At 30.2% G+C, this 27561-nt stretch overlaps 3 protein-coding genes across 3 annotated transcripts; 1 reads left to right on the forward strand and 2 right to left on the reverse strand.

Moving 5' to 3' along the window:
- The first annotated feature begins 3289 nt into the window (after nt 1-3289).
- Nucleotides 3290-5071, forward strand: LOC136968766 (uncharacterized protein T26G10.4-like). The gene has a single exon (XM_067262799.1). The coding sequence runs from the start codon at nt 3290-3292 to the stop codon at nt 5069-5071; it is 1782 nt and encodes a 593-aa protein (XP_067118900.1).
- Nucleotides 5072-5341: 270 nt separating this feature from the next.
- Nucleotides 5342-19124, reverse strand: LOC136968767 (piggyBac transposable element-derived protein 4-like). Its single transcript, XM_067262801.1, has 3 exons — nt 17555-19124; nt 8482-8515; nt 5342-5597 (listed from the first exon to the last, which is right to left on the reverse strand). The coding sequence occupies exons 1-3, from the start codon at nt 19122-19124 to the stop codon at nt 5342-5344; spliced, it is 1860 nt and encodes a 619-aa protein (XP_067118902.1).
- Nucleotides 19125-25839: 6715 nt separating this feature from the next.
- On the reverse strand, nt 25840-27345 carry LOC136968768 (uncharacterized). The gene has a single exon (XM_067262802.1). The coding sequence runs from the start codon at nt 27343-27345 to the stop codon at nt 25840-25842; it is 1506 nt and encodes a 501-aa protein (XP_067118903.1).
- Between the last annotated feature and the right edge of the window lie 216 nt (nt 27346-27561).

Genomic DNA, 27561 nt, shown 5'->3' on the forward strand with positions numbered 1-27561 from the left:
CGAGGCGAGTTGATAATAATAACAATAATAATCAGCGCAGGGCCCAAACGGTTAGAAGTTAAAAGTTTAAATTTAGTACACAGTCTGGGTATGTAACGAGAACGCACACTAAGAAGGGATTTTTTGAAATGCCTTCCCACGTGGATGAGGAACAGGAATAATGCTTAACACTTTTATCAACAATGGAAGTGTTACGTAACAATGGAAGTGTTAAGAGAAAGCGACGTGCAAGACGCAGATGCACTTTTTTTTCGTTTTTGCGGGAAATCGAACATATTTTTAGACTCATCTAAAAATTTTCTAATTAGTCTGGAAACAGAAAAACTTAATTCTTACATTCTGTTAAAACGGGTAAGGTTAACTATAATGTGATAATTTTAATCTTCACTAACTTTAATTTTGCCCGAGCAACGTTGGGCCCACCCGCTAGTTATAATATACTCGAGATGGGTTGATAATGATAATAATAATAATAACAAGCGCAGAGCCGAAATGGTTAGGAGTTAAAAGTTCAAAGTTGAAATTTGGTACACAGTTTGGGTACGTTATGAGAATGTAGATGAGAATGAAAATCGTTTCTTTTTGTTCGAGCAACGCCGGGCTCATCCGCTAGTACTAATATAAAGGTGTATTAATAAATAAAAAATATAATTTTTTACTGTCGAAAAATAAATTAATATTTGCGTTAAAAATAATAATGACTGGAACTCTAGTTAAAATACTATACAGTGTCATAACACTGAAATATATTCACAAAGTTCACAGTGTAATATGGCGAATTTTCCAGTTCAAATGAATAACTCACTCTCTTGATGCAATAAATTTATTTTTTTTAAATATCGGAATTAAAATGATACTACACTGAATTGTAAATGTTATTAGCTCTATGTGTAGGTTTCACTGTGTTTACTAGACTCGAAAATACACATCCAGTAACATTCTTTTGAGGTTCTGTTTTAATTCAATATGAAACTCGCACGTTCGATTAGTACTTTACATTCTACGCCAAAGTGACAAAAACGTCGAGAAACACTTAGAAAACCTTCATGTATGAAGCTAGAAAACACAAATGTGTTTTGAAAAATTGATTTCGTGACGGCATCGTTAATGTTAAATGCCTGCCCTGAAGGCCAACGTTGATTTGTCGTAGGTATTAACGTAATTAAAAATCGTAAACTCAATTGGTACGTAGCGCGCGACTCTCTTACAATTTCTAATTTGACCACAGATTTAGGTGATAAATCTTAACCTGGAATATCTCGTACCATAGAACATTTTTAAAATTTCGGCTTCTTGACGACATCGACTTTGCTGGTTGTTCACAGAAAATCCGGCAAAATCATAGAGTCATCATGAAATAATGACATTAACTTTAATCTAAACTCAAAGTATATAAGGAAATTAGAAAACAGAATAATCTAAACGTAAAATAATATGTTATTAATATTAACTATGAATTGCATAACGAAAGAAATAATTTTTACATGAGTTGTAATTTTGCATATTTAGTAAAGCATTCATATTTAATCCAGCTGAATATATTCATTGAGTAAATAAGCAGTAAATAAAAGATTAGAATGCATAAATAAATTTCATATTCATAAAATAAAGATGTTATAAAACTGAATTTATTATTAGTTTATATTTAAACTGATAAACATATTGTGATTAGAATGCGTTTTCAGAATTATTCGACTAATCACAATGTATATAACACTCGCGTCTCTCGAGCAATATTGAAAACATATTTCGGTTTCACATAGATTTTCTTCTAAGTGCTGCAGTGATATTGCTGCATTGTTGACGACAATATTGGGCCGTCTTTGTGGTAACAAGTTGAAATGCAAAATAACGAAAATATCATCTATATTTATAAAAACGAATGTATTTCTGTTTGCATTAATGTTTGGATTGATGAATGGTGTGGTAATGCATTAATTCTTAATGCATTACCACACCATTCATCCAATCGCCATGAAACATCGGGAAGTTGTTTAGTACACTCCTGCGAAGGTTTCTCGCATATGTGAAGACCACCATTTCCCCCTTTCAAAAATATATTTATATATAAATTAAGGCGTTTTTGTCCAAGAGATGGCGCTAACAGTAGTAGTAGTTTGGACCATACTGATCACAAAATTAATTTTCTAATTACAAATTTGAATTAAATTAATTTAATTTTAACATATTTAGAAGACTTTTTAATTCAGTTCAGTTTTCATATTTAGAAAACTTTTCAGTTCATTTCTTTAGTTTTTATAAAACATCTTGTAACAGTAAACAAAGTTCAATTAATATATTCTTTCTAATTATTAAATTTATTATTACAAAATTAATTTGCATTAATAATTTTTACAAAAATCTATCTTTCCAAAATTGTTTGTATGTCTTCTACAAACCCAGTTTGTCTACATGAGATGTTGATTGGAAGATTTTCATTTCGAAGTCAAAACTAACTCGCATATCACTGTTTAATGTTTTTATGTCTAACAGTCAATATGTTAAAATGCTTCGAATTCTATCGGCATGTCATTCTGTAATTTTATATAAATAAAAATTAGGATTAATATTATTTTATATTTAATAAGAAAACGACGAAAAGATTTCATACATTAATATTTTTACTGACTATATAAAATGTTCATTGATATACCAAATTGTTAATGTAAAATCTATAAAAATATATTTTTTAAAATTTATATTGTAATTGAATTGAAATGAAACTTATGTTTTTTTAAATATATATATAGTTACTAAAATGAAATAAAAGTAAAAGATATATTATAAGAATCTAACTCAAATTGTACAGTAGCAATAGTGATAATAAATATTAAATCTTCAAACCGAATTTATAGTGTGTGATTAAGTTAACTCATAAAAATTTGAATTACTATATGGATTATATTAAAATTCATTTATTTCTTTGAAATAATATTTATTTAACTGATAAACTCTGAAAAATGAATCTGATTATACTCATTGGATTGTAGTTTCATTTTATTCATAATATGGTATTAATTTGCTACTTACAGATTATTAACACTATTAAGGGTGCATCGAACACAATTTCCTACTAGGTACTGTAATTCAAGATGCCAGGAGAACAAGAAGAAACTGCCTAATAGCATGGCTAGACATTGCCAATGCTTTTGGTAACATTCCCCACAGTGTCATCTGGGAATCCCTTAAATGGCATGGAGCACATCACAACACCATCAGTACCATCCAGCGCCTATATGAAAATTGCACCACAAGGGTAAGAACCTCCACAGGCTACACCAACCCAATCATGATGAGATCGGGCGTAAGACAGGGCTGCCCGATAAGCCCACTACTCTTCATTTTAGCTTTAGAGCCAGCACTTCGCCGTATTCAAAACCTTGAGAAAGGCTACAAAATCCACAACCATCGCATAGATGTATTAGCCTATGCAGATGATATCGCTCTGGTAAGTGAATCTGCACAAGGACTCCAAGATCAGCTGAACTCCATTTCCACATGGGCGGACTGGGCCGGATTCCACTTCAACATCCAGAAATGTGCCACTCTGTCTGTTGCGGGTAAAGCCCATTGTACTGGCCCCGAGCACTTCACTCTCAACCACGACCGTATTCCAAACCTGCGCGAGGACGAATCCTACAGACATCTGGGAGTGCCAACGGGATTTACAAAGTGTGACACCGAGGATGCAACTTTCGACAGCATAATATCCGTAGTAAGCAAGCTGGATGCATCAAAACTTGCCCCGTGGCAGAAGGTCGATGCACTCAATACCTTCGTTACTCCAAAACTCTCATTCTGTTTCATCACAGGCACTAATCCAAAGAAACAGCTTAACAAGATCGACAAAACCGTCAAACGATGTGTTAAGAGATGGCTGGGACTACCGCAGCGGGCAAGCGCGGAGGTCGTCGTCTTGCCATACCAACAAGGAGGAGCCAACGTGACTCCCTCCAGCGCCCTCGCTGATATTGCCCAAATCTGCCATGCAACTCACATCTTCCATTCCAGGGATCAAGCCATCAGAGAAATCGCCTGGAAATTCTTAAAAGCTGTAACGGAGAGTAGAATCAGAAGAACCCCCAACATCAACGATACGTGTAAATATTTGGACGGATCAGTAGACGGTGAGTTCGGCACAGAACCCACCGACATATCATCAATGTGGACAAGACTAAGGATGGCCTCGAGACGCCTGCGGAAAAAGCTGAGCATCTCCTGGATACCTGGTGACAACAATCTACCCGTCATCACCGCAAAGGAACTACCTGTCAAAGCGCGAGATTGCCAACGAACTCTATGCTGCCTCTTAAAAGAATCATACTTACATAAACTCCTCTCCAAGCCTGATCAGGGAAAGGTCTACGGGGTAACAGCAAGGCACGCAGCATGCAACCATTTCCTCAACAATGGACATTACACCAGCTTCGCCGATTGGCGTTTTGTGCACCGCGCCAGGCTCAGTGTGGTCGCCCTGCGTGGTCACAAGAGGTTTGGCAACGAAACCAAAAAGTGCCGCCGTTGCAGTTTCTTCAGAGAAACTCTCTCTCATGTACTTTGCCACTGTCCGTCAAATTTCAGGATGATAACTCGCCGACATAATGCGATACTCGAGAGACTTGTTAAAGCCTTCCAGAAAAAGGACGCAATGGTTTTAGTGAACCAACGGATCCCGGGGTATAAAGTTAACTGCCGCCCGGACCTCGTGATCATCCATGAACCTACAAAGACTGCGACAATTGTGGACGTCACGACCCCGTTCGAGAATGGACAACCTGCATTCGAAGCTGCCCGTGAGGAAAAAGTCACTAAGTACAGCGGTCTAGTACATCACTTCAGAGAACGAGGTTACGACACACACATCAGTGCCTTTGTGGTAGGAGCTCTAGGAGGCTACGATCCCCAGAATGAAGCCACACTCCAACGATTGGGCATCGGCCGAAAATATGCATCACTGATGAGGAAACTAATGGTTAGTGACTCTATACGATGGAGTAATGACATCTATCGACAGCATCTAGGCGACTACAACCGTAGTGCAGCAATAGCTCCAGCCCCACAACGTCAGTAGCCAACATATAGACTTTTCTCTTAGACCATCATTTGCTTTTCAACCTTGCCTCCCTCCAAGGTATTTGTATTATGTTATGGCAGGCAGTTATGTGCCCATGTCACGCGCCCTTTGGTTATAATTGTTAACCATCTGGTTGGCGATTCCAAGCCCATGTCGCGACCACTTGTTCATTATGTTATTTTAGTTTTCTGGCTAATATTGCCACTTATTTGCCTAAGTTCCGCCTGTAAATAATTTTGTTTCTTATTAAAGGCTTTTGAATTCTGTTCAAAATTGATTAAAATGAGTTCGACATCGTGGTAATGCAGCCACACTTGTCAACTGCTTGTTTGACATAATTCTCTGTCCTTCTTCCCGACTCCATGTCCACCCTCTTTGTAATTTGCCATCATCGGACTCTATCCAAGAAACCTGGAGTGTTATGTTGTCGGATAAAGCTGAGTTATCGGAGCCATCAGCTCCTATCCCATATTCTTCGTAGAGTCGGCGACGCATTTTTTCGCTGAATCCTTCAGCCATTTTTCTACAGATGAAAAGAAGGAATTATAAGTTATTTGAACAGTTTGTAAATAAATTTTATTTTAACAATAAGTTTAATATATTGTGTTTAGCTATCAAATTTATCTTAATTCAGAGTAAATTAAAACATGACAACTTCGAATAATATAACACCGAAATATCTTTAGCTATACTAACATGAATCTTAAATTAATTAATTTTATTTTAACAATAAGGCACACTTTAATATATTTAGTTTAATTATAAAATTAAATTGTGTTGATTTGCAATAATAATAATAATAATAATAATAATATTTTTAAAACGTAGCAATTTAAAATAATATAACATTAAAGTTTTGTTGATTGTAACAAAAAATTACAGCTCTATTTATACTTAAATTCAAAGGATATTGACAAATTTTTTACTATAATAGTTATAGAATGAAGCTGATAAAATTTATAAGGCAAAATTTCAAAAATTGTTTGTGGAATAACATGGTTCATTTGAGTTTCATATTTTATAAACTCATCAATATAGTTTAAAATTTTATTACCTTCATAAATTCACGTTAAACTTGTGAATTTTCGAAAGATTTACTTTTATCTAGAAAAATGTCTAAGCCAAACTTTTGGTCTAACGCAAACTTTTGCTTTTTCAACTCGTGATTTTCCTATATTTCTAGGTTTGGCCTCGTTTATTACCGAAAATTGTAAACGAAGATAATATCTATATCAAAAACTATATTATAATACACTGCATTAATTTTAATGCAGGCCATTTGAGAATTTTTTAGAGTTGAAATCTAATTTATATTAAAGTATCTCAATTAAATATAGTCATACAAAGAAAAACGATATTTATTATAAATTATTTTAATACTTACTACAGGAGAATTTTATAGAACCAGAATACATTTTGTCTAACTGTTGAAATTTAAAAATTGATAGATTCATTATAAAAATGAATTTTGGTGAATTTTTTCAGTATATCTAAAACATGACATATTTCTGCAAGTAAGTGAAGTAATAAACTTTTGCTGACTTTAAGTAAATTATTCGTAATTCAGAAATAAATTATATAGCATCTCGAAAACTCTATAACTCTCTATGATTTTTTTTCTCATATGATAGATATAAACCGTGCAAATAATTGTCAAATCTTACCGATTTTTTATGTCTAACTGTTAAATTTAAAAAAATAATAATAGACTCATTATAAAAATCAGTTTTCCCGAACTCTAGAATATCTTGTTACAATCCTAAACTCCCAGAATTATGTGTTAACAAAGATTTTCATTGTGAAGCGCAAATGTCTCAAATCAATAATCACACATATTAAATAATAATAATAGTAATAAATATTTCCTTCAAAATTTATTAAAACAGAATTCGATATCACATGAAACTAATCAGTAATATTTTAAAATAAAAAGTTATCTGAAAAAAGTTATGCATATATGAAAATAATAAGTCAATAAACTTTACCAAACCTCTAAAAGACGTATTTTAAACATTTACACAATTGTCTAAATGGTCATACATTGCATTAAATTTTGCCACCTTAAATTGATTCTCTTATATTTCTTAATGTTAAACTTGTGAATTTTCCGAAGATTTACTTTTATCTAGTTAGTCTAAGTCAAAGGCAAACCTTTAAATAAAAATACTTACTTTCTGAAGAGAATGATCTTGTATAAGAGGTTCTTGCAAAAGAAGTTCTCGGCGAGGTATCGAACCAGTCTCTTATAACCAGTATTTTATACCATCTCTTAATGGAAAAACAGCGAAAAAAGGATATTTCAAAATTAGCAACATTGAAAAACAAGGTATATACATATATATATTAATATTTTTAGACCATACCTTAAAAAAAGGAAATATAAAGATGAATCGAAAACAGTTAATTTCCAATAATACACTATCTTTACACCATACCTTAAATAACAGGAAATATAAAAATGGATCAAAAACAGTTAATTTCCAATAATAATTTAAAAATAAAACAATTTCGCTTTTGTATTAATATATATATATATATATATATAACTTTTGTTTTTCAAAGTTGCTAATTTTGATATATCCTTTTTCCTCAGTTTTTAAATTAATATTAGAAATTAACTGTTTTCGATTCATTTTTTACGCAAACTGCATTTATCATATAAAAAACATAATTTTGAAAGTTGGGAATGTCATATGGAATTTTATTTAATTTATATTAAAAGTACGATATAATTTATTACAAGGGAGAACAAATTGAATTTAATTGTTTAAACTTAACCGAAGCAATATATAACATAAAAAAATTTTATCATTTGACATTGAAAAGTTGGGAGTACCTAAATCATCAAAAATTGGACAAGGAAATTTTTTTTTTTTTTTTTTTTTTTTTTTTTTTTTTTTAGTGGAACTACAATTATTTAGACATCGAACTTCTTTGGTGTCTAAGATTGGACAATATTTAAATAATTGTTATTACCACAAATATTTTTAAAAAAAATGTTTTTTTTTGCAATATTGTATTTTACGAACAATTCTTAATTAAACAAGTAAGAAATATAATTTAGATAATTATTATATTGAACTATTTTTGTGTTTTACTTTGTCCTATTGCTAAATGTTATTTTAGTTGTCGCGTTTTAATTTATCCTTTATATTGGAACAAATTGTAAAAATTATTAATGCAAATTCATTTTATAATGATAATAATTAGAAAGAATATATTAAACTTTGCCTAACTGTTACACTCTTACAAGATATTACATGAAAACTAAAGAAATAACTTAAATTTAAAAGTTTTCCAAATATAAAAACTATAGAAATAGAGTGAAGAGTTTTTTAAATATGAAAACTAAAAAAACAGACTGAGTAGTTGTTTTGAGAATAGAATTATTTATAATTGTAATTTACCTGAGAAATTTCTGAACTGAAAATAATTTATAACCTGAAAAAAAAATTAAACACAACAAATTATTTGTAATCTTAATTTAATAGACATCTAAAGTTAATTTTGTGATCAAGATTTCTCTTGAAAAATCTAATTTACTTAAAATTTGATTGGAATAAAGTTGCCAAATTCCAACCTCTTTCAGATAATTTTATTATCCTCTTCATACATAAGTTAGATATAAAAGAAGTTTTAAAATACCAAAAATTAAAAACCACAACTTTAAGCAAATTACAAGATTACTTAAACCGGAATTTTGTTTCTCGGTTACCAAAAACCTGACCAACAATTTATTGACGAGTTCCAAAATATCAAAAATTAAATCAAGAATTATCATCAGCCATCGTGAAAATTTATTCCTGCACTTACATGCAGAAATATGTCTTACTTTAGATAAACTGAAGAAAACAGTGGAAACACTTAAATAAACTGTAACCTAAAAACCTTTTCAAAATAATTTCAATGTTATATTATTTTGTGTACCAGAATATCAATCAAGAAAATTAATTTCAGTATTGATAATAAAACTATTACACGACAAATTATTTATATCCTGAAAAATTATTTGTGATCTTAATTTACTCGAAATGTACTGTAAATTATAAAAATTTATTAATAAATTAAATAATAATTTGTAATCTTACTCGAAAAATTAATTTTGTGAATTTCATGAGCTGTATTTATCATACAAAAAATATAATTTTGGATGTTGGGAATTTTCATAGTAAGGTATATGAAATTTTATTTAATTTATATAAAAAGTACGATATAATACAAGAGAGGGCAAATTTAATTTTTTAAACTTAACAGAAACAATATATAACATAAAAAGTTACATCATTTGACATTAAAAAGTTGGGAGTATTTAAATCCTCAAATATTGGCAAAAAATGGGCAGATAGAAATTTTTATTCTCTTAATGCAACTACAATTATTTAGACATCGAACTTCTTCGGATGTCTAAGATTCGATAATATTTTAAAAAATTGTTATTACCACAAACATTTTCAAAAGAAATGTTCTTTTTGCAATATTCCATCTTACGAACAATTCTTAAACAAAAAAATAGCTATTTTTAAAATAAATACATTGTATAGGTATTTAATAAAAAAGTAAGAAATATAATTTAAATAATTATTATATTGAACTGTTCTCGTATTAGAACAAATTGTAAAAATTATTAATGCAAATTAATTTAATAATTAGAAAGATTATATTAAACTCTGCCTTACTCTTATATTATTACAGTAGAGACTCGTTAATCGGAATTGCCGGTAATCGGAACGATTTTCAGTCGGACTGTGTCGTGCTGAATCGAACGTTTTTGATACTAGATTTACTTCTAAAGTATAATTTTCATGTTTTTATATTCTTCAATAAATTTATTTTGTCTGTACAAAATGAAGAAATAATTTTAACGATACGATAGCCTCGATTATTATTATAAAAATTTTCGTTAGGCTTAAAATCGCGAAAATTCAACACGAAGCGACACGCAACGAAGAAAAATTTGAACATCGGACAGGTTAATATATTTATTCATACATAATCGGTAATCGGAACAAATCACTAATCTGAACAACCTCAGTCCCCAACTGATTCCGATTTTCGGTTTTCTACTGTATTTCAAGTTGTCCTGTTTTAATTTACTTTTTATATTAGAACAATTCGTAAAATTTATTATTGCAAATTAATAATTAGAAAGAATATATTAAACTTTGTTTTTTGTTATAACATTATTTCAAATTGTCATGTTTTAAATTTACAGAAATATTAATATAGCAAATATTCTCAACCGCAATATTTTTAAATTTAAGTAAAAATAAAAAGTAATTTTTCATTAGAAGTTTCAACACGATGAATTGTAAGTATATATCTAGTTGATATATTTTAAAAAGAAATTTAGTTACCAGCCTGCAAAAATTGAATTATTTTAACTTCCTCAATAAATTTTTATTCATTTAATAATAAATACATAAACTTTACCTTATTCTTAAAATAAAATTAATTCAATTCAAATTTATAAAAACATTTAATAATTAATTTAAATTTGTGATCAGTATGTCTCATGAAATTAATTTTGTGATCAGTGCTACTCAAACCACTACTACTTACAAAAATCGAAATATCAACTTACATTGTCTGATGCAAACAAATACAGTGAATATACACGGATGTAAAGTGGAAAAGGCCATACCCATTAGGTAATTTTCTCTTTTTACCTTTAAAGGTAAAGAGGAGAGGTGATGGGAAAAGGCGGAATGTAGAAAAAGTGGGAGTGGGAATGGGAAGAGGAGTACAAAAAAGTTAGGGAAAAGGGAAAAGGTGGTAGGAGGAAAGATAAAAATTTGTGGGCGCCTCTGGAAACCAATTTATTAAAACTGTAACCGTAGTTACAATACCGAACTTAAATAGTACAGATGAGATTATGTTGTAAACTACATTGGAAGAAGCGCCATTCCGTGGCAGCCAATGGGTGGAGATCATTTTTTACATGGCTGCTTTGCAGAAGTACGAAAGAGAAGCACCCACGAAGTAGTCCTTGATTTTACAAAGGCAAGGGTATGGCCAGCCCAATGGATATAGTCAGTTGTTGAACTTGAAGCTGTTGAACTCTAAACGGAAAGGAACAATTTATATCAAGGTTACAGCAGAACCTGATTTTGCATTTTTACACGTCAAACGTTATTTGTAGTACGTGTTTCAAATTTTTATGAAAAATGAGTCGGAAAGCTAATAACGCTTAAGATGAAAGAAAAATACGAACTACTTTTTGAATTTGAATGTAAAAAAATTTCGCAAGCCATATTTGCAAGACAAAAAACCTTCCAAAAACAACATTATTAAAAATCCCGAAGAAAAAAGACGAAATTAAGAAACGTTTTCTTGAATTTTCGTCGCATTTGTTTCGAAAACGCTAGAAAAAGTCGCCGTAGAAAGATATCGAAGATACTCTGTTTAATTGGCTAAAGCAAATTCGTTCATCGAATCTTCCAGTTTCGGGACACATACTGAAACAAAACGCGATGGAAATTGCTGGGGTACCTGTAGTAGAAACCAACTTTAGTACCAGTGATAGATGGTCAGAGAAATACATTGCACTACTGTATTTCCTTATCATAGTACAGTATTGTGGTTTTTTTCAACTTCGCTTTAGTCGTCATATCGCATAACTCGAAACATTTTCACTTCCCCTTAGGGTGTCGACTTGTGCAAACTCGACTGTATAATCGTTTTTTAACCTCTTAACAGTGAAGGACGAGAATAGTCGTCCAAGGCGATCGAGTGGCAGTGGTGAAGGACGACTATAGTCGTTAAAAAATTCTTATAAAATACCTGGACCATTTCGTGAAGTCGTAGAATTTTCACGAGTAGTTGGGTTCTCCAACTTTGTTTTGGAATATCTTTTAGTTCTCGAGAAATTACAATAAAAGAGAGAAAATTAAAATAAATATGAAATTTTAGACGGCCATCTATCGACATAAATCGAATTTAAATTTCCCGCCGTCATCTGATTGGTTAAAAAAATTAATATTCCTAATTGGCTCGCGTCAGAAAAAAGTAGGTGTGACTTCTGTAAATGATGCTATCGGGAGAGCACCAATGCAACCGGAAAAAGTAAACAGCCTACGTCATTAGTCTAACAGTCCTTGTCTGACCTACTTTTTGTGGAATCAACATTAGAGTAAGCTGTAGTATAACGTAGTAGTTTATAGTAAAACGGTCTTCTCTAATATTCATAGTACTTTGTAAAGCTTGGATTTCAATTTAATAAGTATTATTTAGTTCAGAAACATTATAAATACATCATTAAGTAGAAGAATAACGAAAAACTTTATTTTTTAGTATAATACAATTTACAAAATCGAAAGCTCGTATATCGTAATATTATAAAAAACTACATCGAAACATACAAAGTCAACTAATTTACTTAAATTTAGTTCATTATACAACTGTCGATACTCTTGCCTTCCTCAGTTTCCTCAAACAATATTCGAAAACTTCAATTAATCCTATAAATATTTAAGCGCCATTACTATTCGAATGATATATTATTATATCAAGCTGAATTTTAGATAATTTGTAACTGTAATTACAAATATAACTGAAAAATATTTTTGACATAAACCCTAGGCCATAATTATCAAAACAAAATTCTTCATGTATAAATTTTTCTGTTCGAGTAATATGTAATAATAGGTTTATCTATTAGTCTTGCCAAATTCTACTTTCTATGTTCACATCCATTTAGTTTCATCTAATTACACTTTAAATGTAAAAAAATCTACCAACAAATTAGTTTGCTAATAAAGGGACTACTTGCTAATTAAAGTTTGTATTCTTCTTTGACGTAGTTCTACGTTTTAGCACTAAATTGGTAGACATGTCTAAATAACACGCTTATAAACACTAAATACCATGAATGTTTCGAAATTAGAACTAGATAATTATATGCACAAATAAATTTACATGCCTTCATTTACATTCAAACAAAGATCAGTTCTCGCAAATTGTCGAAAATAAATTATTTCAACTTTTCTTTTTGTAAAGTAGCATATTCTGAAAAACAAGTTCTATATTCAGAGTAAAATTTCCACCTTTTATCCGTTAAAAACAACGCAAAATGTATGAATCCACGTAAATAAAAAAATTATCGCAGTGAACTTCGAAAAAACGAGAAACACAGAAACATTAAACCGCACTTTACGAGATCTGGCGCAAACTGATCATATACAATAGACAAAACGAAAATGCTCTTGTCCAATGTCATCAGGTGACAAAAAATTTCTAAATAAACGCTAAAAGTTTTAAAGAATTCTTCCACAAAAACCGATAAATTTAATTAATACACAATAACTAAATCTGTTTAATAAAGATTAATCATTTTCCATTATAATTATGCAAATTAGATATAAAAAAGATCATTGCGCAAATTCTCCTGCGAACCATGAATGACTCTTACGTCACCCTGGATTGAAGTTTTCCTGAAAAATACTAAAAAATTTATATAATTATTTTACTAATCCAGTCAAATTTAAATAATATAAAATGTCTAGATCTGTTTAATAAAGATTAGTAATGTACTATCACTAATATGCAAATTAGATATGACAAAGATCAATGTGGGAAAACTCCCACCAAGATAAAAATAGCTTTCGGTCACGTGATCACCAAGAAATGCGAAGAAATATGTCTAAAATTTAATGTTTGTGTACAAATTAATAAATTTTAACTAATGTCATCGTTCAAAATTTAATGTTTCTGTAAAAATTAGTAAATTGTAACAAATTTCATCAAAGAAAACAGAATAATTTTCGGCTTATAAAAACTCTACAATAAATGATTATTTCTTCGAAAGAAGTCGATATGCACGAATAAATAATAAATATGTAATAATGCTTTCATCCATTTTAAGTAGATATTGTAAAAATTAAGCTATTTAATTTGTTTGGCTTTTATAATTTAGGTTCCGAATATTTTACTGTGAAATTCCATTCAGTAAGCAGAAACAAAGACAAGCTATTAATTATAAACAGGACAATAGAATAATTTTTACGTAAATTAAGTGTAAATATAGAAAAAAAACGAATTATATCAAAGATGGGACGAATAAGCTGACATCCCTCGAACAGAGCTCATATACTCATTGTCATTTTCAGCCTGGTTCCCACTTCGACTGTGTTATCTTGGTAAAAAGTTAGTCTTAAGATGTTATTAGTGAAGAAACATAAAAGTATCGAAATATAATATTCACACACACAAAAATATTCATGTATGTCGTCATTAGAAATTTGAAATCAATTATAGAATGTCCTGGATAGACATATCGTGTGATTGTCTGTTTCTTCTGTCTTCTTTTTTTTTCTACGTGAAAATAAGATATCTTTTATAACTATTGATAATATAAACATTTTATTTCTTTATATATTACCTTCAATTACAGCTGCAAACTTTAACACATGGAGCATGTGAGAAAGTATTATTGTATCGATTATTACATTTTTATGAATACACCTGAGACTCGTGACAATATAGCCTATATTAACCTACTTTAAGTGTCAATATTTTATTTAGAATCATTTTAAACGTTATTATTACATCAAATTATGAAATGGAATGTTCCAAGTATAGGAGTAAGAGGGAGGGGAAAGAAGCCATGCGTGGGAAAAAAATGAGTTTTTATCTAAATTATAATAAAATTTACTTATATTTACGAAAAATATCGATAATTTTCTTCTGGAAAAATGTATCTTGATAAAATTAATTATCTATATGAATGAAACTTTCAATAATACATTAGTTACAAGGACTGATGTTCCTTTCTTACCCTTTCTTTAGTATGTCATGTGTATTAAACATAGTTTCCTAGATTATAGCATAATAATGTGTAAAAAACGGAAAATTCTGTTAATTTGTAAACGCAGATACTATCACATAACAAGCATACTGTATCTTCTGTATATTTAAAGTCAGTTATTCGCGATTAAATTTTTCTAAAGAAACCTGTTTAATCCGTAATTTATTTGACAGAAAGAAATTGTTTTATGGCCGTATTTCATATATCTAATGTTTTTCTCGTGATATTATTTCTAATATCGGAATAAAATATACATTTCTAATATAGACATACATCAATACTTTTAATTCTCAATATTATATTTCGATACTTTTGTCTTTCTTCACTAAGAACAAAGTACTTTTATTTTGAAAAATTAACATTTTACCAAGATAAAACAGTCGAAGTGGGAACCAGGCTGAAAATGACAATGAGTATATGAGCTCTGTTCGAGGGATGTCAGCTTATTCGTCCCATCTTTGATATAATTCGTTTTTTTTCTGTATTTACACTTAATTTACGTAAAAATTATTCTATTGTCCTGTTTATAATTAATAGCTTGTCTTTGTTTCTGCTTACTGAATGGAATTTCACAGTAAAATATTCGGAACCTAAATTATAAAAGCCAAACAAATTAAATAGCTTAATTTTTACAATATCTACTTAAAATGGATGAAAGCATTATTACATATTTATTATTTATTCGTGCATATCGACTTCTTTCGAAGAAATAATCATTTATTGTAGAGTTTTTATAAGCCGAAAATTATTCTGTTTTCTTTGATGAAATTTGTTACAATTTACTAATTTTTACAGAAACATTAAATTTTGAACGATGACATTAGTTAAAATTTATTAATTTGTACACAAACATTAAATTTTAGACATATTTCTTCGCATTTCTTGGTGATCACGTGACCGAAAGCTATTTTTATCTTGGTGGGAGTTTTCCCACATTGATCTTTGTCATATCTAATTTGCATATTAGTGATAGTACATTACTAATCTTTATTAAACAGATCTAGACATTTTATATTATTTAAATTTAACTGGATTAGTAAAATAATTATATAAAATTTTTAGTATTTTTCAGGAAAACTTCAATCCAGGGTGACGTAAGAGTCATTCATGGTTCGCAGGAGAATTTGCGCAATGATCTTTTTTATATCTAATTTGCATAATTATAATGGAAAATGATTAATCTTTATTAAACAGATTTAGTTATTGTGTATTAATTAAATTCATCGGTTTTTGTGGAAGAATTCTTTAAAACTTTTAGCGTTTATTTAGAAACTTTTTGTCACCTGATGACATTGGACAAGAGCATTTTCGTTTTGTCTATTGAATATGATCAGTTTGTGCCAGATCTCGTAAAGTGCGGTTTAATGTTTCTGTGTTTCTCGTTTTTTCGAAGTTCACTGCGATAATTTTTTATTACGTGGATTCATACATTTTGCGTTGATTGCAATGGATATTTTAAGGCGTAAAGTTTACTGTGAATTAGTTCTAAATTCAGAAAAAAAAGTTGAAAATAATTTATTTTTCGACAGTTTGGGAGAACTGACCTTTGGATATAACATGTGGATATAAATGAAGGTATGTATTATTGGGCTACTAATTTATTTGTGTTTATGTGTATTGTTGTACTGTAACTTAGTTTGTTTTACTATGTTAGAGAAAGTAGGTCACACATTGGATTTCTGACATAAAACTGTCAGCTTTTTCAGAGTGAAGCGGACCCTGTCAGTGAAGTGTTTTAGGGAAGTTATGCTTTTATTTCTGATGCATGCCAATGATGAAAATTGTTTTTAAAATTAAATATCGGTCAATGACGATAACATATGTTATAATTGTGAAGATGAATATAAAAATATTTCTACATTTTTTTATTGTTTAGTTGATTTTTAAAGTTTAATTTATTTAAATTTATTATATGTAAAATAAGTTTATTTAACAAATGCTAATATTTTGAATCGTATTAATATTTCAGTGTGAATTTGAACAATGAATTTTAAAATTTTAAATATAAAATATACTGAAATGTTCTTTTATTTAAAATGATTACGTCACTACTACAGAAAGTAGAACACAAGACGACGTTCACCCACATTTCAGTCTGGGGGGAAAGACCGCCAGGCGACATAGTTGTAATCATAACAACCTTTACGTCTTCTATCTCCTTCAGACTTTCTGTTACTTCTCTAATGTAAAAAGATTCTCACCTTTCTTTCTGAATATTTAAAAAAAAAACATCATTTGAGTCGAAAAAGATTTTTTTTAAATTTTTTTGAATGTGCCCTAGTTGGTTCCTAAATGGCATCTTTCCCTTTGGATAGCCAACTTTACAGGGGTACAGGAGCCTGCAATGTTGGCTTGTCTGCATGACTCCCGTGTCGTGCTGGAAAGCTGCCATTCGTAGTTAGCGTCGCTTAGCGTTTAAAAATAATTTAAGAAATGAAACATAATACAACATAAAATGAAAATAAATTTAATGACATAAAAATAAAATAAAAATAGAAAAATGACAAAATACATGAAAAATAATAAAATATTTACAAATATACATCTATAATCAAAAATATATCAAAAATTGAAAAATAAAAATAGAAAATATTTTTTGTACAATATGAAATAAAATTAAAAGTTTACTTTTGAGTGATATAATTTAAAACAAGGAGCGGGACACAAGGCCACCTTACACTGTTCGCATTGGTACCTTGTTTCTCTTCGAACTTTTTTCCCCTTGTCGTCACGTTTTTGGCAACAGACAGCACAGCATCTAGTTGGAGCAACTTTTTTCTCGGTCGGCGGAATAAAGTCCGGGAAATGTTTTTCCGTAAGTCTAAGCGGACTCGGAGTTCTCGCCCGACCATGTTTGCCGGTCATCGTTTCGCTGTGATACATAGTTATCAGTCGTTCTATCAAAGCCATTCGAAAACACAAATTAGTTTTTTCTCCACCATTTTTCTGATATAGTACGTACGCATTATATAAAGAAATATCAACTAATTGAAAAAATATTTTTTTGTAATATTTCTTCCCTCTTTTTCTCGCCACAGTATAATCATGGAGATGCTGATCTAATAAGTCAACACCTCCCATAGTGTTGTTGTAGTCTACAGCAACTTGTGGCTTCATTATTTCACCAGTTCGCGTTTCCTTCCTTACCATTGCTGGACTGTGGAATGTAGAGAGGAAAGTGACTGTTCTCCTGTCCTGCCATTTTTGAATCATCACTTTACCTCTCTGCATTGCCATTGTCTCTCCTTTTTTAAATTTTTTTTGATGTAACACTTTCGGAACATCTTTCCGTGTTGTTCGTAGTGTTCCACAACAATCAGTTTTCACCGTTATTAGATAATCTGCTAATTGTGGGGAAGTGTAATAATTATCCGTTGTTAGACAGTATCCCTTGTCTAACAACGGTTCCAGTAATGTTAACACAACTTGGCTTGTGTATAACATATTTCCGTATTTTTGGTTTAGGCAAGTGCCTTTTCCAGTATAAATAAGAAAGTTATATAGGTACCCAGAGCTGGATTCACACAACATATAAAATTTGACACCGTAACGAGCCCGTTTCTGAGGAATGTACTGCCTCCAGGAAAGACGGCCTTTGAACAATAGCAGGCTCTCGTCGATGCTTATGTTTTTTTCGGGGGTATATAAGCGGGAGAATTTTAAATTTAGATTTTTTGCTATAGGCCAAATTTTCCACAGTTTGGGATTTTCATGTGTTTCTGCATTGAAGCTGTTGTTATCTGTAAAGTGCAAATTTTGTTTAATATCCATCCATCTTTTTTTGGTCATTAATTTACTAAAAATTGGGGTATGTAGAAGATCATTCCTGGACCAGTACATTCTCTCAGCAGGTTTGTATAACAGGCCTTGTAACATACAAATTGTTAAAAAAATGTACATTTCTTTGTCCGTTACCGGCTCCCACTGATCCCTAGATGAGCGTGCCTGTTGCATCGCGAAATTATTCGTTTCACTCACAATAATGTTTATAAGTTGTAAATCAAAAAATAGCAGAAAGTATTCTAAAGGATCGAATGCATCTGTAGGGGTGAATTTACACCCCGGACTTCCCCGAAAAGGAAATTTCGGAGGAGGTGGAGGAGGATTGTCTACATTGAGTTCCATCCAGTTTTTTTCAGAGGGGACGTCTCCATAGTCGCTATTGTCTGACGACTCATCCTGGGTTCTAACAGTGATGTCTGAGTCACTGTTAGTCAGTTCCTCATATTCAAAATCTGAATCTGACATTCTGACAATAAAAAAAATTTCTAAAAACCTGTTATAACAATTATTATTATTCTCCAGAAATAATATATTTTTTATAGACTTACTTGATAAAATAGCAAAATATATTTGGTCGGACAAGATATTAGCCTTTTTCGACCTGTCTAGCAAAAGGAAAAAAATCTTTCTAAAAACCCGTTATAACAATTATTATTATTCTCCGGAAATATTATGTTTCTTATAAACTTACTTGATAATTACTGGATAAATTTTATCTAGTTGGTATTTCTACGAGCGCACTAGAACTAAAAGAGAACCTTTCTGCTAGAAAGCAAGGCAACGAGTGAAAATTTTTCGAAGCATTCGAAAAGAGAACAAAGAGAGAGAATTTCTAGGAACAAATATCTGAGACAATTTATTGCAGTCATAAATTCATTTGAGAACCCTGATGGGGACTAACTGCATCTTTAGAACTAAGACCAAAGATATCGCCACAGGCAGCGCTACACCCGCTATCGGGAACTTTTGTACTTACAGTACATTACACATTTCCATTTAGCAAATGCTTATTACAACTTCCTCATCTGAGAATTGATAATTACTTGCAGGTGTTTGGAAGTTCTTTCTAAATGCTTTTATACGTAAATAATTTTACAGAAATATGAATAACATATCACCGTTTATGATTGCTGACTACAATATATATATGTTTACAAAAATTTATAAAATTCAAGACTTGAAAAAATCAAAAAACTTTTTTGTATAAACATTCGATCAATCTGTTATGTTACGTAGACAGGTATATTTTCTCAAAAAAATCATGCAGCTTTCTAAACTGACGTAGCGATACAATATAGCTTATAGTTTACAACGCAACTAGTTTGGGGGGGCGGTTGAAGTTGTAAAAGTAGGTCAACACACATTTGTGCATGGATGGTGTATATATGATTTTGTTTATGTTATTTATACTATTATAATAACAGAGCACTATAATAAGCGATTATTACCTTATTATATGAACGACTATACATGTATTATTTTTTTATGTATTACGGAAGTACCACAATAAACCGGAATCACTTTGTTTTTTAGAAAAACTTGTGGCTGGATGATTCTGAAAAAACGTTTATAAACGTAAAATAGTATGAATATACATATAAATTTAATAAACTCGGGTAAAAATAAATGAGAGTAATGATTTATGATTGTTTGCATATGTTTATAGCTGACAAAGTCTCTCTGAGAAGGCATGGCTTTTTGCTTGAAAATTCCCACCCCACAAACCCGAATCGAAGCTTATTTGTCGAAGGATAGTCAATTAGCTATAATCTACCAAATACAGCTCAACAAGCATGTGAACGACGGTTTGTTTTATCCAATAAACAAAAGAAGGTTGTTCTATAGATATAACATAGGAAGGAGGAGTTTTGTACAAACTGTAATCAAGTCTGTAGCAATCTAAGTTTTTCATTTGCTTTCTTGTATGTGTCTTTTGACTGTCTCAACCAATAAATGTTTTGTCACCACCTCCGGACCATAAATATTTCGCGAAATACCGTCCTCTCCCATTGTAAAGCAATTAGAGATGAGGAGGCAGATTATTGGCTGATAAAATCGATAGTCAACTTCTTTTACACTGTAGTTGGTTACTTTCTGTCTATGTGGAAATTAGATCAACGAATCAGCCACCAGTGAAAACAGTGGAGCTCAAATTTCCACTAAGTGCCATCCCTCTCAGGCTACAGTCTTTGAAATATCTAAACAATCGCTATAAAATTGCTTGTTTCTATCGTTTTTAGCTCTAATTAGCTAATTTATTGTTCTTAGAGAGTATTTAGGTGAGTAAACATTATTTTAGAACTGTGAAGTTATAAATTATTTGGGAAAGTGAACATTTTTCCTTGCTATTACATAATATGAGAAAATATGTAAACAATCGCATGCAAAATTGCATAGTATAGTCGATTATTTAAAAATCGTCGAAATATTATAAAAATAATGCTTCTTATACATTATCGCTAAGAAAACTTGTGTTGACTTCGACCCTCCGATGACTCATCCACTCCCCTCCTAGGAGAGTAATTAGAGAAGTAGTGTGAAAAATGACAATAACTTCTCACTTGCTGAAGCTAGAAAGCTGTGGTTTTCAAAGAACACGTGCGTGAGTAATGAATTTACGATATTATAGCGATTTTCTATAAATAAATACATTTTTTTTTTTTTTGGAACTTTAAAATTTTATTATTATAATTTTAAATTCGTGATAAACAAAATACAAAACTACAGTAAACTGTAATATGATTTTGCTAGAAAAGAAAAAAAGACTGAATGTAGCGCGAATTTGAAACGAGATAGCACATTTGAAACAATACTTGCACCCGTAAAAGTGCTTTTCCTGCAAAACATTGTATTTTTGATAGAAGAACACAGAGTTTTTATAAAAACTCTGTATATGAATATTTTTCATTAGCTTATTACCAGAGAAAGGTTTTTTTCTGTCCTACATTGCTTGAGCCGCACTACCCCCTGGAGTTTGTCATGAAGAGAGAAATAGTATATTGTAAACAATGATATTTTACACCATGAGGCTATACAAGGGCGCAGTTCGTTTATTACAAAAGAGAACATATTACTTTACATTATAAATGTAAAGTAATATCTAAATAATAAAATAAATAAATAAAATCTATTGATTTATTTTTATTTTATGATTTTTTCGAAAATGAAACATGTAAATATTATTGTAAATTTGTATATATGGATAAAATTACATCAAATGTGTTTAGATGAAAATAAAGTATAAAAATACTAACTGCAAGAAAATATTCAACAATCTGTACAGAACAATCGATATAGGAAGATAAGAAAAAATTAGGCTAGACAAGCGTGTTATTTTGATTTCCTCCATAATTGCTGGCAGGTGTTCCAAAGAACTTTTATTATAAAAGCTTTATTATGTGTATTTTTACACAAATACAAACAATTTCTTATATCACAATAATATTTATTCTATAAATATTCGTTTCTAGCTTTATATGCTGACATACAAGCTTTACAAAAATATCTCACAAAAAATCAGAATAATTTATAATACACGATTTTACGAAATGATTTTCTAAAAAATTTTAGTTTAAAACTTTATTTATTTTATTATGTATTATTTAGAAACTTGTTATTTTTCTTATAAAACAAAACTGGCAAGAAGACACTTGACACAGGCTTCTAGCTAGCTTCACATATAGATACACAGCTGGATGACCTTGAGAACAGCTGATTGTAAACTTTCGCGGGATGTTCCCAAGATTGCCTGAAGGGGAGTAGGTTTTTCTACACGAGTCTGAACGAGTTACTGTAACTACTCGAATGTATTTCGTGATTTTTTAATAGTTTTTAGACTAGTTTCTTCTTATTACTTATATTATATGCTAAGTATAACCTCACATTATGTTTTTTTGTGTTTTACAGGAAAAACACCCAAAAATATTAAAAAAATTAATAATACACCAATTTATGAAATACATTTCTAAAAAAGTTTAGCAAAAAACTTTATTTCCTTTATTACATATTATTCAGAGACGAATTATCTTTCACAGAAAAAAAAATTGAAACGGATCACGTGACGCGCGCCGCTATTTTGTGTACATAGCTAAATGTCCTTGAGAACAGCTGTTTGTGAAAGCTAGCGGGATTTTCCCAAGTAAGTTTCAGGGGAAGATAGGTTTCTACACAGATGTTCATTAATTACCGTAAGCACACAAATATATCACTAGAATTTTGGTCATTTGTAATGTTTCAATAGGAGGGGACCGAATAAATGGTCAAAAATAAAAACTTTTATTGGATGTATCATTTCAAAATTTGCTGAGGTCATAGAAGACATCCAATAGAATACGAAATAAGCTTTTTCCCACATATATCATGCATACGACCGCTCTAAAGAATTATTTAATACTTGCCCAAGTTATCTCGGGTTTAGTTCCGCGCAGTTGCACGCGCAGCCCTAGATATCTCGGACTAAGGTCTTAAGGCGATAGCTATTGTTGTGGATGAAATTCGTTAACTGTCACATTAATTACATTTTCTTGAATTTGATTCGCAGGTTGAAAAAAATCGTCATGACTTTGAAAAATTATATAAAATTGAAAATAAAGTCAAAAGTTTTGAAAAAATCGTATCGGATGGAAAATCAAAAAAGAATTTAATATAAATTTGAAAAAAAAATTTTTAGCAAAAAATTACCGCGAAAAAATTTATATATAAAAAATTATGTGACAATAAAGAACGATTTTTTCTCTACAAGACGTAACTGTTTAAAAAATTTTTTTCTTAAATAATAACGAGAAAACCGCGTGGGAAAATTCTTAAAAAATTTCCCACGATTTATCTCTACAACTAACTGGTAGCGCCGAGTCCGACTATTCCACTGTTAAGAAATTAAAAGTAATTTATAAAATGAATCAATTTAATTATTACGTCGGCTAGTGAAAAAATCCACCGGCTATTAAATGAAACGAAAAAAAACTTTTGCTTTCTAAGCCGGTTTTGACATCTGATCTCTCAAATTTATATTTAAAAGCAATATTTTCAACGAATTTCAACAAGAAAAACTCACATTTTAAGTGTGTTGACGTGAACTCAATAAACAAACGAAATAAGAACTAATGTGTATTATGTAGAATTTAAAATTATATTCATATATTTTATACAAAAGTAAAACACCGTTACAATAATTAAACAGAAGCTTAAGAAATGCTGCGATCAATCGACTTCTCCTATTGTCGCTCAACCTCCCGAGGGAAAGACGTCCACCAGGGGCTAAAAATGGCAAAAACCGTTGAATCGTTCGAGCGTTTCTACGATATTAGCATTCCAAAAGCTCTCGTAGACATTAAAACCACGCCCATTTTTGCTGCCCCTTCGGATATACTTCACCGCGAAATTTGAGCGAGCGTTTTTAGAATACGCCGCGCCGAGTACGATATTTTTATTAAGAGATTTTTTTACAATACGACGAGTCTTAAGATGTTTTCTCTCTTTACGATCTCTCTCTCTCTTAAGAGAATCAGTATTATTTTCTTTATTTAAGAAAATTAATATTATTATATATATTTAACTTTAATATATTTTTCTTTTCGTTAAGCCAATGCCATCTGTTGGCAAAATATTAAATTGTTAAGTCTCGAAGGTGCCATCTGTTGGCAAAATATTAAACTTCATTTTCTTTTTAAATTATTTTTTTTTTTTTATATTTATATATTTTTTTTATTTTATATATTTTTATTTTGGTTTTGGTTTGGTTTTTAAGTTTTGGTTTTGTTAAGCCGGCGCCATCTGTCGACAAATTAATTTGACACAATTTTTTCTCTCCCTTGTTCTTTTTATTATGAATAAGAGCAAAAAGTTATAATAAAAATGATTACAGTAATAATAAAATGAGAGATACATTTTTCTTCATTACAAAAAATTATAATAAACATGATTACATTAACAATAAAAAAAGGGATACATTTTCATCATTACAATAATTAAAAAAATCACTACATTTACAAAATAAAGGATTACAATAATATTTGTTTTTCTGATATTTCAAACATTCTCTCCCTAGAAATAAGAACAAAAAAAGTTATAATAAAAATTATTACAATAAAATGATTACATTTTTTTCATTACAATAATTAAAAAAATAGCTACATATACGAAAATAAGGATTACAATAATACAAAAATGATTACATTTTTTCATTTTTAAAATAGAAAAAAAAAGTCGATAGAAAAGTATTCTAAATATCTAAGAAGAAATCGAATAATGTCCGTAGGATAGCATGTCTATTCCGTTACTTAAAATATATTTTTTATCATAAAAAGCTGAAAGAGAGATTTTATTTTGAAATTGTGTCGTAATTACATGGTTCTTACTTATTATTTGCGTTTGTGTATGCCGAAATTGCTTTTTCTTAAGTAGTGTATCTTTATAAAGATCGTGGTAAAAAGTTTGTTTAACAACAGATTTACTTATACCTTTCGCTGTTTTTTTTTCAATACATTCTCCCGAAATTGAATACATTTTAGCTTTTAGACCGATAAATTCCGAAATAGGCATGGAGTTCGCCTCATCTTTGAAATAACCTAATTTATTTTTATTTTCTTCGGAGAATAACGGATGATCCGATGGATAGTTGCTAAAATCGAATATGTTGGCCAGATTGTGTTTAAAATCAACATAGACATCATCCGTATGAATTTCTAATACTAAAGAATCGGTGTCCGTATACAAGAGCCTAACCCTATCTTTATAATAATTTTTAAATATTTCGTAATATGTATAATACATATGCAATTTACTTAACTCTAAAACACAAAAGCCTATGTATAGTGGCTTATTCAGTAATAAATTTGTTTTCTTTAATCTGAAAATGCCACACTCTTCGTTTATTATTTGGAAACTCTCTAGCGCGGGATCGTTTACATATTTTTTACATTGGTTTTTATCCAATCCCGCTTTTAAATTTATTTGTTTACGAACGTTTTGCATACATTTTCCATAAAAACTGTTATTCATTAATTTAAAAAAATTTTTGTCAAACTGGCTTTTACTGGCTTTTCGTTTTTCATTATTAAAATAAATATATGGTTTTAAATATGGGGATTGTTTAAATGAAAGTATTCTATAGATTTTTTTTAAAATTAATCCTTCTTTTAGGTAATATTTTAAGTTTCTATAATGTATAATATAATGAAATTTATCTTTTAAAGTCGGAAACTAATTTTTTAATATTATTGCTAAATTTTAGATTTAAAGAAGATAAAAGCGATTTCTGATATTCGGATAAATCTTCGTATTCTATTTTTTCATGATTTACTGCGAGGGGAAAATCGTTATGACGATTATGTAGCGAAACAGGATATTCTAAATCAACTTCGAGTATATATCCTATTTCGGATTTTAGAGGGACATTTTTTATATCAAATTCATCAATTTCCGTTCGACGTAACCAACGAAATTCTCCATATGGGAGATATTGAACCATACTCAATCCGTATAGATTATTGCTATCAATCATCACTATATAACTATGAGGCTTCGATTTATCATAAGTTTGAGATACGTAAGGGTTATTAGCGCGACTAAAACGCTTAGATACTAACGAGAGCCCGCCTCGAAGGCCGGATTCAACGAAAAGATACATGTCTAGATCCGTAAAAAGCTGTAATTCTATTTTTGCCATTTTTAATCCTGCAGTAAATGTAAGATGGGGAGAAGTTAAAAAATGAAGAGGATCGAGATCGTAATATTTTAATGATAAATTTCGAAAATTTGTAAAAATATCAGCGAGTAAAATTGTATCGACAAATTGATATAATTGCAAATAATCAGAAAATTTTTTACAATTAAAAGCTTTCCAGACAAGCCGAGCTAAATCGTAATCTTCGGAACTTATGTGGCTTCTAGTTAAATCATTATAAAAATATTTTTTGTCGGGTAAAGAAGTATTATTTAATTTTGAAATATTATTAAACCAACTATACGGAAAAACGCCTTTTCTTTTCAACAGATAGCTATTTTTATTATCGGAAAAAAATTGTCTAAAGATTGGAAAGTCGTACTTTGACTGTACTAGATTATCTGTCAATTTATTTAAAGAAGCGTTTAAAAACTGATAAGAATCTAAAAATTTAAAACAATCTAAAGAATATGTAGTATATTTTTCCATATTGATGGGAACTATACTTAAAGAAGATATATACTTTTTAGTAATATCTTTTAAAATTAGATGCGAATCGTAACCAGAAAAATTATGCAGAACAACGGGAATAAATGGTTTTAGATTTAAATTCAAATTGCAGCCCTGACAAGCCACCCCCCGAAATTGGCCATTTAGATGATTATGATCGATTACGCTTACATCATTAGAGGAAAATTTTCGTCCGCAAATATAACATTTATCTCGATTAATAGAATTTGGAATTGTTTGAGGATCTAATGGAATATTCAGTTTTATTTCTTTAATAAGATGTTCCGACAATGCTTTCAATCGTGATAGGAAATCCTCTACTGCATTTAACCCACAATAAAATTTAGAATAGATGATTCTTTCGTTTTTATCTAATACGATCATAGCGTAACAAATCGGTTTATGAATTTGCGTAACAGTACTAAAACTAGTATCGGTCGATTGCATCGCATTAGAAACCGTTTCAGTTAAACATTCAAAATCGCAATATACGACTACGGCATGTTTAAGCATTTTAAAAAATTCTGTAAATTTAAGAATAGAATTTTCGAGTTTAGGAACCGACAGTCTTTGAAATTTGAAATTTGTACATATTTCTCTGTGTAAGTTTAAACTCGACTCGCGTTGAAATCCGTTTAGACAATTATTACAATAGTAATAAAGAGATCTTTGCTTTTCGTGTAAAAGTCTATTAAAATTCCGTATTAAAAAATAATGTTGCTTATAAAG

The sequence above is a fragment of the Centruroides vittatus genome, unplaced genomic scaffold (genome assembly GCF_030686945.1).
Source record: "Centruroides vittatus isolate TY-2023 unplaced genomic scaffold, ASM3068694v2 contig_153, whole genome shotgun sequence".
Taxonomy (NCBI): Eukaryota; Metazoa; Arthropoda; class Arachnida; order Scorpiones; family Buthidae; genus Centruroides; species Centruroides vittatus.